This window comes from Cervus elaphus, chromosome 33, assembly GCF_910594005.1.
Source record: "Cervus elaphus chromosome 33, mCerEla1.1, whole genome shotgun sequence".
Taxonomy (NCBI): Eukaryota; Metazoa; Chordata; class Mammalia; order Artiodactyla; family Cervidae; genus Cervus; species Cervus elaphus.
In genome coordinates this window covers 41,173,574-41,190,977 of record NC_057847.1, presented here as the reverse complement: position 1 = coordinate 41,190,977, position 17,404 = coordinate 41,173,574, and the positions used below count along the sequence as shown (strand labels likewise).

At 39.9% G+C, this 17,404-nt stretch overlaps 1 protein-coding gene across 2 annotated transcripts in view; it reads right to left on the bottom strand.

Moving 5' to 3' along the window:
- Nucleotides 1-5,613: 5,613 nt before the first annotated feature.
- ACVR1 (activin A receptor type 1) overlaps nt 5,614-17,404 on the bottom strand; it is a 127,282-nt gene continuing 115,491 nt past the window's right edge. For both annotated transcript variants that reach the window (XM_043894907.1, XM_043894906.1), the window contains exons 9-10: nt 7,564-7,694; nt 5,614-6,835 (exon numbers count right to left, since the gene is read on the bottom strand). In XM_043894907.1, the coding sequence (XP_043750842.1) occupies nt 6,701-6,835; nt 7,564-7,694 (266 nt within the window). In that variant the 3' untranslated portion in view covers nt 5,614-6,700. The remainder of the gene's footprint in view (nt 6,836-7,563; nt 7,695-17,404) is intronic.

Genomic DNA, 17,404 nt, shown 5'->3' with positions numbered 1-17,404 from the left:
TGTCATACTCCTTTCCCAATTTTGAGCCAGTCTGTTGTTCCATGTCCAGTTCTAACTGTTGCTTCTTGACCTGCATACAGGTTTCTCAGGAGACAAGTAAGGCGATCTGGTATTCCCATCTCTTTAAGAACTTTCCACAGTTTGCTGTGATCCACATAGTCAAAGGCTTTAGCAGAGTCAATGAAGCAGATGTTTTTCTGGAATTCCCTTACTTTCCCCATGGGCCAACGAATGTTGGCAATTTGATCTCTGGTTCCTCTGCCTTTCTAAATCCAGCTTGTACATCTGGAAATTCTAAATTCATGTACTGTTGAAGCCTAGCTTGAAGGATTTTGAGCATAATCTTGCTAACATGTGAAATGAATGTAGTTGTGTGGTAGTTTGAACATTCTTTGGCATTGCCCTTCTTTGGGATTGGAATGAAAACTGGCCTTTTCCAGTCCTGTGGCCACTGCTGAGTTTTCCAGATTTGCTAACACACTGAGTGTAGCACTTTGGCAGCATCTTTTAGGATTTTAAATAACTCTGCTGGAATTCCTTCACCTCCACTAACGTTCATAATAATGCTTCCTGAGGCCCCCTTGACTTCATGTACCTCAATTCATAGACCTAAGATTCCAGGTTTCTATGCAATATTATTCTTTAGAGCATCAGACTTTACTTTTACCACCAGACATATCCACAGCTGAGTGCCATTTCCACTTTGGTGTAGCTGCTGCATTCTTTCTGGAGCTATTAATGTTAGCAGTTCCCTCCACTGTAGCATATCGGACACCTTCTGACAGAGAGGGGCTCATCTTATTATGTCATATCTTTTTTCTTTTCCATACTGTTCATGGAATTCTCTCCACAAGAATACTGGAGTGATCTGCCATTTCCTCCTCCAGTGGACCATGTTTTGTCAGAACTCTTCACTATGACCTGTCCATCTTGGGTGGATCAGCACGGCATGTTTCATAGCTTGATTGAGTTATACAGTTCCCTTTGCCATGGCAAGGCTGTGATTCATGAAGATGCTTTTTAATGTATAGTTGGATTCACTTTACTAGTATTTTGGTGAAGATTTTTGTGTCTATACTCATCAGTTATTGACCTGTAATTTTCTTTTCTCTGTGGTATCTTCATCTGGTTTTAGTATCAGGGTGATGCTGGCCTAATAGAATGAGTCTGGAAGTGTTCCTTCTTCTGCAAAATTTTGGAATAGTTTCAGGATAGATGTTAACTTTTCTCTAAATGTTTGGTAAAACTTGTCTGTGAAGCCATCTGGTCCTGGAATTTTGTTGGGAATTTTTTAATCACACATTAAGTTTCAGTACTTGTATTTCGTCTGTTCATATTTTCTATTTTTTTCTTGATTCAGTCTTCAAAGACTACCTGTCTAAGTTAAAAACTTATCCAGTTCATCTACATTGTTCATTTTACTGGCCTAAAGTAGCTCATAGTAGTCTCTTATGCTTCTCTGTACAAACGAAGATTCGAGTTGCAAACTTTCAAAATTGCAAATGTGTGTTAGGAGGAATCCAAAGAGGTCTTCAGCAACTCAGTGACCCTTAGCAAGAATCTCAAGCTAGATCTGTAAGGATGACTTCATTGAATTCATGCAACACAAGATTATTAATGAAGACCTGATGGAATTGGAGGCCCATTTATATGAACTGTCCTCTTCCAACCCTTTACTTTTAATCTTTGTGTGTCTTTAGGGCTGATGAGTCTCCTTAGGCAGCATAGAGCTGGCTCTTTCTTTTTTTTTAATCCATTCAAGCTACTGTCTGCCTTTAACCTGGTGATTTTGGTCCCTTTACATTTACTGATTATGCAAGAATTTATCATTTGCCTTCTGGTGGTTTACCATCTCCCTTGTTTTTTATTTCCCTCTGCATACCTTAGCAAATTGGTGGTTTTCCCTGTAATTTGCTCAGTCTCCTTTTTTTTTCCCCCATGTTTTATGACTCTATAATAGACTTCTGCTTCTTGGTTAACCAGAAGCTAAGATCTTATAGATGAAACAGCCCTTTTTATTCTGATAGCAACTTATCTTTGTTCACCTATAAAGGTTCCCCTCTTTAATCCTCCTCTTATAGTTTTGACATCACAGTTAACCTTTTTATGCCATAAATTTATTAGCAAGCTATAGTGTAGTTATTCTTGAGTTCTTTTCATTTAAACTTTATACTATCATTAAGTGATTAACAAACCATTCTAATGTAAAGTTAAACGTTTTCTAATTTCCACCTTTATCAGAGTACTATGAACTTCCGTGTTTTTCTGTCACTGGCGTGGTTTCATTTCAGCTTAAACTCTTTTAGAATTTCTTGCAAGGCAAGTCTATTGGTGAACTCCTTCAGTCCTCATTTAGGAAAGTCTTTATTTCTCCTCATATCTGAAGGATAGGTTTGTTGTTTAATTTTGGTTGGCAGTTTTTATCCTTCAGCACTTTGAATATGTCCTTCTTCTCTCTTGCGGCATATAGAGTTTATGCAGAAACCCACTGATAGCTTATTCAGGGATTCCTTTGTAGGTTACCTGAATTTCTCCCTAGTTGCTTCATCATCATTGATCTTTTACTGGAGTATTGCTTTGCAGTATTGTATTAGTTTCTGCTCTACAGTGAAGTAAAGCAGCTGTATGTACACCTATATCCCCTCCCTCTTGGACCTCCCTCCCACCCACTCATCTAGATCATCACAGAGCACCAAACCAGGCTTCCAGTGCTTTATAGCAAGTTTCCCACTAGCCATTTTACACATGGTAGTGTACATATGTCAGCCTTCCTCTCCCAGTTCATCTCCTACCCCACTATCCCCAACCCCATCTCCCACCGGCCACCATATCCACATGTCTGTTGATTTTGACAGTTTTATTAGACTGGGTCTTGGAGACAGTCTGTCTGCATTGGGATAATAGGTTGTGCTATTCCCTTCATGGACCTGTATGTCCAATTCCTTCCCCAGGGTTGGGAAGTTCTCTGATTATTTAAATAAACTCTGCCCCCTTCTCTCTCCTTCTGGTACAGTATCTAGTATTTGCTTTTCTGATAACTCTGAGTTTCTTCACTTTTTATAAACCTTAGTCCTGTCTTTTAAATGAATCATTTCTGAACTCCTACCATTCAAGTCACTTATTTCTTCTTTCATCAGATCTGTTACTTTTGCTCACTAATGCATTCCTCATCTCATTCACTGACTTCTACTCCAGAATTTATTTGGTTCTTTTTAAAATTTCAATCTCTTTGATAAAGAACCTGTGATCATTAAATTTATTCCTAAGTTCACTGAATTTCCTGAGTGTTCTTATAGCTTGTTGAATTTCTTCATAATAGCTATTTTGCATTTTTTATCAGTTAGATCACAATATTCCATGCCTTTGAGTTCAGTTATTGGAGAATTAACGTTCTTTTTGTGACACACTATTTCCTTGATTTTCCATAGTGTTTGAGGTTATGTACCTCTGCTTTTGCTTCTGCAATAGCAGACACTTTTCTTAGTGAAGGATTTGTTTTCTCTGGCTATCACACGTCAATAGGCTGGCATCTAAAAACCTTTTGTGTTCCAGAAGATGACACTGTAGCTCACGTTTCTGGTTTTTCCTTACTAGAGTTAGTTTTCAGGGCTGTGTTCAGGAGCACAGAAAGAGCCAGGAACTGTGGGCTGAGTTGCCTGGGGCTTTGCAGATGCCCATGACCTGACAGGGAGATCCACGAGTGGGGTACTCCCAGAGATCTGTGAGTAGACCGCCAGCTGAAATCCCAAAGCAGATGGCAGGAAACACATTATTTTGGTGTTCTCTGGCATTCTTGTTTGCTTCCATCCATCTCCTCTCCTTCCTCCCAGTCACAGAAATCCCCCCTCAGAAATCTAAGAGTTGCTGGAGACAAATAGGTACCTCTAGCACCAGGCAGTCTGTCACTCACATTTGGGTTTTCCACCTCTGCTGGCGAAGCGGTAGCCACCGATGCCGACACAAGTATAGAGCACTGCAGTGTCATCCTGGGCAAATCAGGTGCCTCAGTGGAGTGCCCTCTCTCCTCTGCCTTTAAACTCACCTCTGTCCAGCTCTAATAGTGTCCTGGAGCCTCCCCATCAGGTTGGCTGAACCCCTACAAATTCTCTGTCTCCCATGAGTGTCCGACACTCAGTTCTCTACTCTTCAGGTTTTCCTTTTCCTGATCACAGCACGTAGGGGTGAAGCAGGCTTACTGTCTCCCTGGGACCCACAGCCCTTCTGAAGTTCTATTTTGAGGTGCAGAGATACGCAGTAGTCCCTGCTGTCCTGGTATAGTGTGCAGAGGCACTTTTGTTCAGTTATGGATGTGACACCAAAGAGAGAAAAGAACAATTCATGCTGCCATGATCCTGACATGCCTCTAGAAGTTGGTGTTCTACTTCTTGATCTAGGTGCTGTTTCCATGGGTGCAATCAGTGTATAAATTTATAAAAATGCATCAAGCTGTACAATTTTATATATGTATATAATACTTCAAATGTTAAATACAACTCCACTCCATTTGGTGAGTATACAGCCAAAATAATTGAAAGGGGGAGGACTCAAAGAGATATTTATACACCCAAGTTCATGGCAGCATTACTCACAATAGCCAAAATGGGGAGGCAACTGAAGTGTCCCTCAAAAGATGAATGGATATACATTGTATGTGTGTGTGTGTGTGTGTGTGTGTGTGTGTGTATATATATATATATACACACAGTGGGATATTTTCAACTGTAAAACAGAAGGAAATTCTAATGTATGCTATAACAGATGAACCTCAACATTATGCTAAGTGAAATGTCTCACAAAAGGACAAATACTGTGTGATTCCATTCCTATGAGGTACTTAGAGTAGCCAAACTAAAGAAAAAATAGAATGATGGGCGTCAAGGATTGAAGAGAGTGAGAAATGAAGAGCTATCATTTGACAAGTTTCAGTTCTGCAGGATGAAAAGAGTTCTGTGGCTGGCTGGGGCAGTAGTAGCATTACAATGTAAATAGACTTAATATCACTGAACTGTATACGTAAAAATGGTTATGATGGTAAACTTGTTATGTGTTTTACCACAATATTTTAAGTTAAGTGTGACCTTAATATATGGCCTCCACATAAATGTATACTAATGAAGTTGTTAACTTACCTCTGGTGAACATTCCAGAATTTTAACACCTCTATTCTGAGTTACTCTAAACCCTACATTTTAAACCCCATTGAACACAAGTTAAAAAAGCCAACAACCAACTCTTCCCAAGCAGCAAAGATAGGTAAGATGCCGAAAACTGCTTTCCCTCACACAGGATCTTTACACTGAACAAAATGCTTTGACCTTCTTCTTTCCACTTACATTCACAAGTCTCTTTCTAAGGAGGCAGGTCAGACAGTTAGTTTCTCCAGCTTTGTAGTGGGGGCAACAGATCTAAGAAAAAAATAAAATTGCAGCCCTTCCACCCCACCAAGTTTCAATTTTCTGGTACCAAATTTAAGATGGAGGCATCCTCCTTAGAACCTTAAAGTTCACTAATAGACTTATGCAAATTTGACTTACAAATTAGTTTTGTGCTTCTGTTTCCATAAGAAAATGCTTTATAATATGTAGATCTTTTTTTATGTTGAACAAAATTCACTTTGACTTGAAAACATTTTATTTAATTTATACAAATAACTACTAAATACAAAAAGTAGATTAAAACAAAATAGTTATTTTTTTTCTGGCAGAGTTTAAATGCACATAATGGATAATTCCGAAGAAAATGCATTTTCCCCACAGCGTTCAGGACTAAAATTCTACTGAAATCTTTGCTTCTAAATCAGTAATATATTCGGTGGTGTCACGTGGGTAATGGGCTAAATACGTTCTGCATATGAACTGAAAAAAAGTTACAGTCTACACACATATAAATGTGAAGCACTTAAAATGTGAATTTAACAGATAATAAAAGAAAATGTCCATTTCAGAGTATAGTGTTAAAAACATTTTGGTAATAAAATCATAAGACCACATAAAAATAAGCTTTAACATATGCATGCAGCAGTTTTGTAAAAACTGCTACCTGCACAAGTAATAAATAATTTGCAAAGTTGTGTATAAACAATTCCTAATGTTCAGCATCATTGTAAACATCAGCACGTGTAAAATGCAGCAAAGTCTGACATTACATTTTGTTTTGCCAAATTGAATTCCTATTATCCAAAGACAGACCAGTGGAGTACACAGCCAACATTTTGGCAAGTTGGGTCTTTAAAATTAAGAGTAACAGTGCAAGTAAGGAATGCAAAGAATTCCTAGTGCAATAAAGAAGAGAAGCACAGGCAATATTGCTGATTAAAAATTCACCACCTCCTTGAGTTTCCCGTGGGGAGTGTCTAGGAGACCTGTGAAGATATGCAAAGCCACTGTCTTAATGCCCAGATCTCTTTTAGGATTTCTCTGTGTTCCTCCAGTTCCCTACATTTGCAACATTGTCTGTCCAACGGTAAGTCTCTGCAGTGTGAACAGTTTGTGAAATGCCCAGGTCACAGTCATTGAGCGAGGTTAGGGTGGTTTTGGTGTCTTCCCCAGCACACAGCCGGGTAAGATGTCTGCCTTGTCAAAGCAGCCATTTGGGGAGGGAGACAGATGGATTCTGTTCTGATAACCAGTCAGGCCAGCAATAGGTCCCAGCTGGACAACAACAACAATGTCAGATCTTCCTTCTTGACACCGTGAAAATGTCAACAGTCAGTTTTCAATTTGTCTAGGGAATTATCGATTTTGGTCAAAGTCTTTTTGATACGCAGGGCTGTGAGTCTGGCAGATGGATTTTGATACCAGCATTCTTTCATCAGCTTGGCCAGGGAAGTTAATGTCTGAGGAGAGAAAGAACCAACACCACAGTGAATAAGTAGCTGGGCAGATGTTATGTCAACCATTTTGCAGGGCTCTGCAGGTCTTGTGATGTTATTAACATCTTCCTTACACAATAATCAAAGCCTTGGCCACTGATAAAGAAGCCACTCTTGAGTGTCTTAATGCTACCGTCTGACTTTACCAAGTCAATTACATAGGCCAGTCTGGACCCCTTGATGCTTTTATGGGTATTAAAAGCCACAGTACTAATTCAGTTAATACTGAAATATGCAAATAGGGTCATTTCTCAATGTCTTAAGATTTGCTACTTACTACTTAACAACGGCAATTAAGGATTATTAGCATTAAACAGCCTATGTTTGGAATTTCAGATATGCAGAGACAGAAAAGAGTTTAAAGGCATTAATTCAAGTCTCCTGGTTTACAGGTGAAACTGCAGCCCCAGCGCTAGTGGCATAGTAATGAGTCTCCCAATTCCTGGAGCTGGTCCAGGGTAGAAAATCTTGTGAATGTTGTCATTTGTTATCAAGATCTATCGATGTGGCTCTTTCAAGAATGAGACCACTTTGTGAACCTGTTCAACTAGGTCTAAAGCCCTTTTACATAAAATAGGGAGAGAAAGCAACAGAACAGATCACCCTACCAGCTGAAACTCTGGTATGTATAGAGTTGTATACAAATGTAGAGACAGTATAGCTCTAACATGAAGCAAGCGTAGTACTCTTACCGGGTCTGAGAACCATCTGTTGGGTATGTTAGGCCTCTGTTGATCCACACAGACTACCTTCCTCATATCTTCAAAACTTGGGTCATTGGGAACCACATCATAGAATGGTGGCTTGTAATCCTCCACAATACCTTCATACATGGACAAGAATTGTGTTGGTTAGCAGAAGAATAGAGGTTTCCAGGGTGTTATTGATGGGCATCACAGGATACAATGCAGAAAAAAAAAGAAAAAGCACTGATCACCTTCCTCAAACTTCAAGATGATCCTAAAAGCCACAGGTAGGTCTTAAAAATACAAGGAAAACAAAGCAAAGGAAGGAAGCCCTGCAGAGAACTTAAGGGCAACAACTGTTAGAAGAAAATGTGACTACTACGCAAAGAGAATCTCTTTGATTAAATAGGGTCAAGATACCTAAAGAAGGTACATGAATCTAGTAACTTCAAACCATAAACTGAAATGAAATGCAGTCCATGAACTAGAGCTAGAGGCAAAATAATCCAAAACCATCAGCAAAATACCCCTTTCTGTTATTAGGGAAAAAGTCACTGCTGTGAAATAATCCATCCCCTTCGGAGGATGCAAATAATATAATATGAAATACAATTTCCTCATTCATCCCGTATGTTCTAAGTACCCTCTGTCATTCACAGCTGTCTGTTTGATGGCTCTATTATTTCCTCTTAGATCAAAGGCACAAAATAAAATGCAGAGGACAGTCATTTGGAAAGGAGAAGAATGGCTAAAAAGAATGAACTCTTCCTCACTCCCAGGCAATTATGAAAGTGGCTAATTTCTGCTTCTGCTCCTGCATGGTTTTCAATGCCTTGGAAATCTTTTTCCCCAGCAAAATTACATCAGTTCCTTACTTTTTGCAAAGAAAAGTAGTTCCACAAACAGAAAAATTTAAACAAATAATTTGGAATTAGAAAATGGATTCTTTTATTTATATTTTTCTTTATATTCTTTTCTTTTATTTCTTTATAGAAATAAAACCCAGGAAATCCATTACTTTTCTTCCATCATCAAAGGCCTCAACAATGTGGATAGTGGATTCCCTGGTTTACTGCCCTCTTCCTCCATGTAACTTCTGTTCCTAAATACCTACCAGATCGATTATTGGCACAGACGGGAAGATAATTGTTTTGCAATCTCCTTTCATTTGTCAAAGAAATTAACGGTGAGAAGCTGTTCTAACAGATCCCATATAAATACAAACCGTTTATGGAAAAGATTAGTCATGATAAGGAACATATGTTAAATACTATAGTTTTGTTAAACTTCATAGATACATTTTAAAAATGGAATGTAGTCTACATTAGATTTAAAAATTATAATTGATATTTTAAAATCTAACTTACCCACATTGCTTGACTGTGTTTGTAACGTGTACTAGTCAGTGGATTAGAACCTTTCCTGGCAAATCATAAACAGTTCAGACTGGGCATAAATCACTGCTTTCAAAAGATGACTTAAGATACTTCATCTCAGAGGCCTTATCTACTAATACTCTTGTCAGGTCCCTAGGAAGCATTCAAACAATATTTTAATTCTTTTCAATACACGTATTACTAGGAGACATCACATAAAACAGAGCTGAACACAGACCTACAAGATAATTTATACCTTTATAAGGGCCACATGAACTTATATGAAACAGTAGGATTGTGCCTACTTTATCATTCTTTAAAAATCTAGCATAATAGCCATTTGGGAGTAATTTGCCTAGCCAGCTTGGGAAGGGTAATGCGACTATGAAGTTGAATTTTTATGTAAATGCAAAAGTACAGTTAGATTTTTAAAACAGAATTTGGGAATACTCAACAGTAAATTTTACTATATGAAGATGTTTTCTTTTGGGTTTATAGTTCTCCATATTTTAATTTTAACAGCCATTTTTTAACAAAAGGAATCAAGTTTAAAGAGACCATTTAATTCATTATGTCTGGGACTTAGTCACACCTCTTGTCAACCATTGGACAAATGGTTGACTCTCTCCATCTAATGTTGATCATGCTTCCCCAGAATAAAATAAGTCTAGGATTAAACTCCACCGTCATCTAGAACTCCCTCAGGTCAGGGAAAGCAATTATTTCAAAGTACGTTACATACCAACCATGTGTGGAACATCATACTAAACATTGAGGATGATAAAAGTATAAGACATGCTCTCAGTTTTCAAGGAACTCTAGTGGAAGATGAAGACAAGCCCCTCTCTTTTTTTTGCTTAGATAATGGAAATCTTATTTTAAAAAAAATTGTTTTTTTACCCCTTTTATATATCTTGAAAGGCAAAGATAGACGTTCTAAGTTTTACTTGCTAGTTTCCAAATTGGCTCAAAGACCACTTTAATCCCTTAAACTGTGTGATCCAGAGGTTGTCCTTTGCACCAAGGATATACAAATAAAGATGTGATGTTGGTGATCAAAATAATGGGAAAAGAAGATGTGAAAAAAATACAAACTAGGAGTAGGGAGAAGAGGGGGGACACGGTGCTCAGGGCGTTTTAGAGAATGAACACTGCACCACCTGTGTGGTGTAAGTACCAGACATAATAACCCTGGTGCCATGGAAGCCTAACAAACTTTCTGGGAGCCAGGACTTGAGGGAACAGAGAGAGGAATTGTCAAGAAAGACTACGGGACGACAACACGCCAAGGAGAGAGGGGGCACTCCAGGTGGGGGGCACAGGGCGGGAGACGGGACAAAGACAAGGGGTTTATAACGATCCCTGCATGTTGGGGAGGGGCAGGGACATTTCCTGTGGCTGATGTGGGTGCACATATGGGGGGATGGGTGAGAGATCAAGGTTAGGCTGTGAAATGACTCATGTTGTCGAGGCAGGAAGTTACTTACAACTGTTCCTCTTCTGCCAGAAAACAAGTGGACTTTCAAGTCCTTTTACAGTAGCACCCAATAAGCAACTGCCAAATCGTGAGCCAGCGAAGAGAACAGCGTGCATTCAGCAAAGGGGGCTAAAAATACAAAGTACTTCAAGTGCCAAAGAAGTGGCACAGCAACAAAGGATCGAGGAGCGCGCAGGAGAGGAGCGCTTCAAGAGTGGTCAAGGAGGGACAAAGCCTGCCAGGCCTTGCTTCTTCACTTTAGGGGGGTGAAACTTCAAGAGCCACGGAAAGACTCAGAGAAATTATCCATAACCTCTTCCCCCACAACGTTGGACATGTGCATCTGATTTATACAGTTTTATTCCTGGACATATGTCTAAGTGATATTTTTCTCTGGGGCAAATATACCTTTACCAACAATATCCCTGGCATTAATTCACTGCCTGGTCCTAAGTAAAAGCCTTAATTGCCAGGCCTTAGTTCCAACACCTGTAAAGGACACATCACGATTTCAAGAATGCCCTGGACAGGGCTTCAAACCACATGAAACACCAGAGGGGTCTTTCTGAAAGTGCAAGTGTCCAGAAAGAAGGCCTTCCTCGCGATCCTCCATACCCAAACCATTTGGCTTTCAAAGTTTGGGGGATTTTTTTCAATTGCAGATAATAAGGGGTTGTAGACTTAGTTATAATTTGAACAATCTGAAGATATCCATGCAAAGATACCTGCATGGAGCTGCCGTATAGTGCAGGGAGCTCAGGTCGGGGTTCTGTGATGACCGAGTGAGGTGGGATGGGAAGTGGGGGTGGGACAGGGGATGTATGTATGCATGTGGCTGATTCACTTCATGGGGTAGCAGAAACTAACACAGCACCGTGCAGCAATTACACTCCAATATCCAATAATTAATTAAAAGAAAAAATAATACATCCATGTGATGTTAAGAGTCAGGTAGATCACAGCCTTCTTTTCCTTCAGGAGAAGAAACTGAGGAAAATGTACTTGTCTAAGCTCACTGCTAATTAATGACAAACCAGAATCCACTTCCCTGTTTGTATTCTAGATCTCTGCCCACCAAGCCCAAAATGGGGCAGTGCATACATCTCATCACAACAGTGGGCTCACTCCATGTCACACTCTCTCCACTGCCCCACAACTTGGATGGACACATCCAAGTGACAGGTGAGGGAAAGAGAACCCCCAGCACCTACATACATACAGTGTGCTACCATTAACAGTTAATGCCTACAGGAATTAAAAAACCCTTCAGAAATTAGACCATTACAACTAAAGCCACTTTATAGAGAATCAGGGTGCTTTATGGTTGGCTTCTGAGAAAATTCTGTAAGTTAACAGTGTTTCCTTCAGGGATGACCTGTGAGAAAATGGTTCACAGACAAAACTTTTTCATCTTATTAAATAACTATATATGTATTTTTAACATTATCTTCCATTTAATGCCATGGGATGTTGGCTTTCCCACTTCCAGTAGTGACATTAATTTCTTTTAAAAAGAACTGTTTGAAAAATTTCAAACGATTAAGATAATAATGGTCCAAGTGGCACTTGGATAGGAAAAAGATCATAAAGGTAGTATGTGTATGAAAGAATCTTGGGAAGCACTGTTTTCAGAGATTCATTTTTTTCATGGTAGGAACAAGATTAAAAAACATGTATCTGTTGAGACTTGCCTGGTGATCCACTGGCCAAGACTCTGTGCTCCCAGTGCAAGGGGCTGGGGTTCGATCCCTGGTCAGGGAACTAGATCTCACATGCCACAACTATGATACAGCACAGCCAAATAAATGTATCTTAAAAAATAAATGAAAAATGTTACTTAAAAAAAAAAATCTACTTGTGTTACTTTGCTTAACACTCCTCACAGGGGGGTTTCAAACACAGTTTTCATGCCATGGCCCACATAAAAAATGACCGACAGACAAATGGATGGCCCTCTACAGCCAAGGTGATGACAGCCGAGGGGTTCCAGTCCCAGTCCTCCTTGACCCTGCCTCACTGCCAGAGATTTCAGAGAGTCACACCTGAACCAACAGGGCGCACTTGCTGGGAAGCTCTTTTTCTCCCCAAGGGAGGGGCACCTTTCTGAAACAGGAACACAGCTGGAAGGACAGCTCTGTTCTCTGCTAAGTAAAGTACACCTGTGGCAGCGATGACCTCATCCCACTACCCCCCCTCCAGTTCATGGGCCTGTGGAACCATGTACATCAAAGTCAAGACTAAACGCATCATCTGAAATCTGTTAAAAGTCATTTCCGCTACTCAGATTCCCAGCAAAGAAACAGAGCCAAAGCAAATGGTTCAGAGACTGCTGCCCAGTCGAGCCCTACTAAAAACATTGATTAATGTTACAGTTGTCAGAGGAGATGTCAAAGGCGTAGCCATGTTCTGAGTTAAGCTATAACCACACACCTTACATCTCACAAACCTCAACCTAGAGGGAGATGCTCCACTAGAGTTGGAAGCATTTCCTGGCTGTGGAGGCCTTACAAGAAGAAGAATGCATCATGCACTTGATGCCGGGGCTGTTAGGAGGTTGACATCACAGAGGCTTGCCTTGGTGGACGGGCTCTGAAAGGTGTGTCAAGGAAGAGAGACCAGTAAGCAGCAAACACCACTCAGTAAAGTTCTGCTGGCCTCTCATTATTCTGTCGTGAGGTCAACTGACTGTCCTCCTCTGGTCTAGACCTTTTAACTCAAGGCCCTAAAATTCCAGGAATCAAGAAAAAAATCCTCCCTTACTACTCCACCTCTATATTCTTGCCCCAAAGTGAAAGTGAAGTTGCTCAGTCATGTCCAACTCTTTGCAGCCTCATGGACTGTAGCCTACCAGGCTCCTCCGTCCATGGGATTCTCCAGGCAAGAGTACTGGAGTGGATTGCCATTTCCTTCTCCAGGGGATCTTCCCAACTCAGGGATCGAACCTGGGTCTCTCGCACTTCAGGCAGACCCAAGCCCACACTTAAAGCCTCAGACAAAATAAACCTGAAAGAAATTTCTTGAATACTTAAAAATTTCTCTAATATGTTTCTCCCCTTCGTTCAAACCTTAATAGACACTGAAATAGTGAAACAAAACCATGAAACACACTGGATGTTAAGTTGCTGAAGAAAATCGCGTTGTTGTGGTTTCTGTACACAAGCCCATTGTGCTTAGGAACTAGACGCACCCGTGTTTCCTTGGCCAGCCAAGGACTCACAGAGGAGGTTTTCCAAAGTATGTGTGCCAAACATAAGCTTATTCTAACAAGTATTTCCTAGTCCACACCCCATTAAGAGATGTAGCTTGGCCAGCAGGGCTTTTTCAATAAGATACAAATGCTTTTTGCCACACTGGATTCCATCACAAAATAAAGCCAGTCACAGGGCAATGGAAGTATGTCTGCAGAACCCTCCTGTGGGCAGGGAAGAGGAGACACGTGAAGGGTATGACAGAGGCTCATGCTGCTTGGATGATGCTACAGTCAAAGATGTGCCAAAGGAGGGACAGTGAAGATCATTTCAGTTTTTAAAGCCATAAGCAGATGACCAGAGTATTAGAGCAACATAGCTCTGTTGCTTCTACATACAGGGTTCTAAACCCTGAAAGCTGAGGCTTCAGAGAAAGGACTTCTGATCCCAAGAGGGAACAGCTGCAGGATGCTTGGTTGGGGCTACTAGAGGTATTTTGATCAGACCCAAAGCTAAATGGCACAAGTGAGCTATGATGCACCCACTTACCTGTGGTGTCCACATGTCAAGTTCTGCCTCCATGTCACACTGAATCCAAGTAAGAAAGCAGTGTGTCTGCAGAACTATATATTAAACGAAGAAAGGAAGAATACTGCCAGAGAAGTAGCAGAACTCCAGAAAGAAAGGCCAAGGCCTAGCTACAAGACTGAAAGGAGAAAGGAACCCTGCTTCAGCTTAGAAGAGAGAGCAAGTTTCACGTATCAGAACACAAACCAAGAAATCCTGCTTTCACAGCCTCTATCATCATCCTAGGGACAGTCTTTATTTCCCGGCCTGATTGAGACTGACATAATATATTCCATTTTAACCTGGGATCTCAAGAGTACAGTCTCTGACCACAGCACAGCATCACCTGGGGCCCTGTTAGAAAACGAAATCCTGGGTCCAGCCCCAGCCCTATCAATCAGAGACTGGGGGTGGGTTCAGTAGTCTGTGTTTCTAGGTGATCCTACTGTACACTTTTCAGCTTAAGCATTAGTGATCCAAGCAAAACCCTGCCTTAGATTCACATAGAAAATTTACCCGGAAAGGGTGAGAAAATGGTTTTCCTTCTGACCAATTCCAAATTCAGTATCAAACTAAACACAAACAGTAAATTCCAAAAGACACTACTGAGATAATTTCAGATGCGAAAATGGACTGAACTCTCATTTCCTGTACAGACACAGCATGAAGTTTATTATTAGTAGCAAAGAAATGTAAAGTTCCCATGAAAATATAAAATGCAACATATTTTTATACTCATGGTTCACTTGAGGATCGTATTGCTCCAGGAGAACTATCTGGTCATCAATTTTTATAATGGACTCAGGAACTCAAAGGACGCATAATTATAATGACCTTCCTAAGATAAGATATTCATATATTTAAATGAGGTACATTTAATATGCAATAATTTCAAAAATATATATCCTTTTAATGTCAGTTCTTAAAGCTAGTAAGAAAGTGAAATAGGTACATCACACCCTGGGGTGAGTGGGATATTGTAAATTAGAACAACTCTTATGGAAAGCAATTTGGCAATATGTGTCAAGCCATAAAAACATCCATATTCTTTGACCTAATAGGTCTACTTTTTTTCAGATTAAGAATAATTCCCTAAATGAAAAAGTCATGAACAAAGACATTTACTACTGGCCCCACATGGAGGAGATGGGATATCTAACAACATGGAAACAGTTAAATTCATGAACTGACCGTTAACATGACCACCAAAAATGAAAACAGATGAACATTAAAAAACACAAATGAAGAAGACACAGATTATATCTAAGAATTACAGAATTACAACTAAGTAAAAAAATATATATATATATCTATACACACACATGGTTGCATAAAGAAGGCGGCGAAAGAAACATGAATGTTGGAAGGCAAAGGCAAATCCTACTCATTTTTCTGTTTGGGGATAGTAATAATACTACTAAATATTAATAGATCTATCTGCAAGCAGCATTGAACACTCGCAAGTTTGAGCTTGGATGAACTAATTTCTGTCTTTGTGCATGTACACATTCATGAGAGAAGGGAAACTAGAGAAGGAGGAAAATACCAAATTAGTCATTGTCAAGGGGCAGTGGCTGATTTAAAATGAGACTTACCGCCCCCTAAAAATCAAACCACAGAACAGCAGCTCAACCCACAAACTTTTAGGAAACAGAGAACAATCTAAACCATGATGTAAGTAGGAGATCAGTAAATCAGAAAACATCCAAAATAGTCTCTCTCCCTCTACCCCTTCACGATTTTCAGAAATAATGTTAGAAGATAGATTGAGAAAACTATTCTTTGTTGAGCTACCATTTTAAACCAATGACTCTAATTTCCAACTGACACCTATTAATCACCGCTGATCTTCAAAAGCCATTTGGGTTTAAGCCTGTGACACAGGAACGAATTTGCAATACGAGTTCTTACAAAGCCCAAGTCCCGAGTTTCTGCCAAGTTCGGCTTTCATCACACAGGCTGGCCTGGCACAGATCCAGCACCCACAGCTGGATTGCTACCATCCTGGCCCTGGAACATTAACTTCCTCTTCATCTGGGGCAAGTTTCCCATCACACGGTTTATTATGACACCAATCCTTTTCTAACGTGTTTAAGATAAACTAATTAGAATTTGATTTTCAGTTCTAAGCCTCTCAAGAATTATTAGGGAGGGGCATGGGGAAATGAAGTCGCTGTGCAATTTCAGGCAAAGTTCAGACAGAACTTTATACATCAGCAAAACAATCACTCTGTTGCAAACAATTCTCAAGGCGCTTGAATGGCACAAAATGCAAGTCAGTAGCTCCCAACAATTGAGAAACAATTACCAAGAAAATGTTCATGACTCCATCCAAAAAAAAAATCTTTAAAAGAACTGTCAGGTTACAATATTTGTGTGTTTATGTTTAATCTGAAACAAGGGCTCTGATACCCTTAGAGAGTTTGTTAAAACTCTGCTGGGGGGTGGGGGAGGGAATGCTACCACAAAGGCTTGCCAATTTAAATTATTACATACTAAAACTATGTTATGTCACCCCAATTCCACTTCACAGAACCTCCTAGTCTCTGGCTGTGTTATTCTCGAAAATTATGGTTACCCCAAGAATTTCAATCATTACAAGAAAGTATCAGTGGAAGGTGAGATGGAGTATGTGTTAGCAACTCCATGCATTCTTTAATACTTTAAATCTAGGATCCCAGTGGGTCCCAGGAATGCAGAGCATCTCCTAAAAATGAGTATCAGTTTAAATACATAGCATTTTCTTCTGCTTTCCGAGAACAATTTCCAGATGTGTCCTCTGTGAAGTAAGACTTCCAGTTGTGAAGGTGTGAAGAGGTCAATTTAGTGGATTCGAGAGATGCTGCTCTGATACCCGCTTTGTGGGTAGATGAGGCACATGTTGTATTTGAATGAGAATAGATATTGCCTCCAGAATGCAATAATTTAAGTTTACTAAAGTAAACAAAGTTCAACAGTGCATTTTTTGTATTTTTGGCTGATAAGAAAGATGGAGGTGAAAGGTTATGATAGGGAATATAGGTTAAGAATTATCGACAAATATGTGCTTCCCTAGTGGCTAAGGCAAACACCACCATTTCATGAAACTTCCTTATACAAGGACCAGCATGAGCCTCCTCTTCAGAGCTTCCTAAATGTAAACTTCACTTACTCAGCAAGTACAGCCTGCCTCTTACAAAGGAGTGAATTCCTAGTGTGCAACCTGAGTCTCTTCTCAATAATCCAAACTTGAAAGTAAA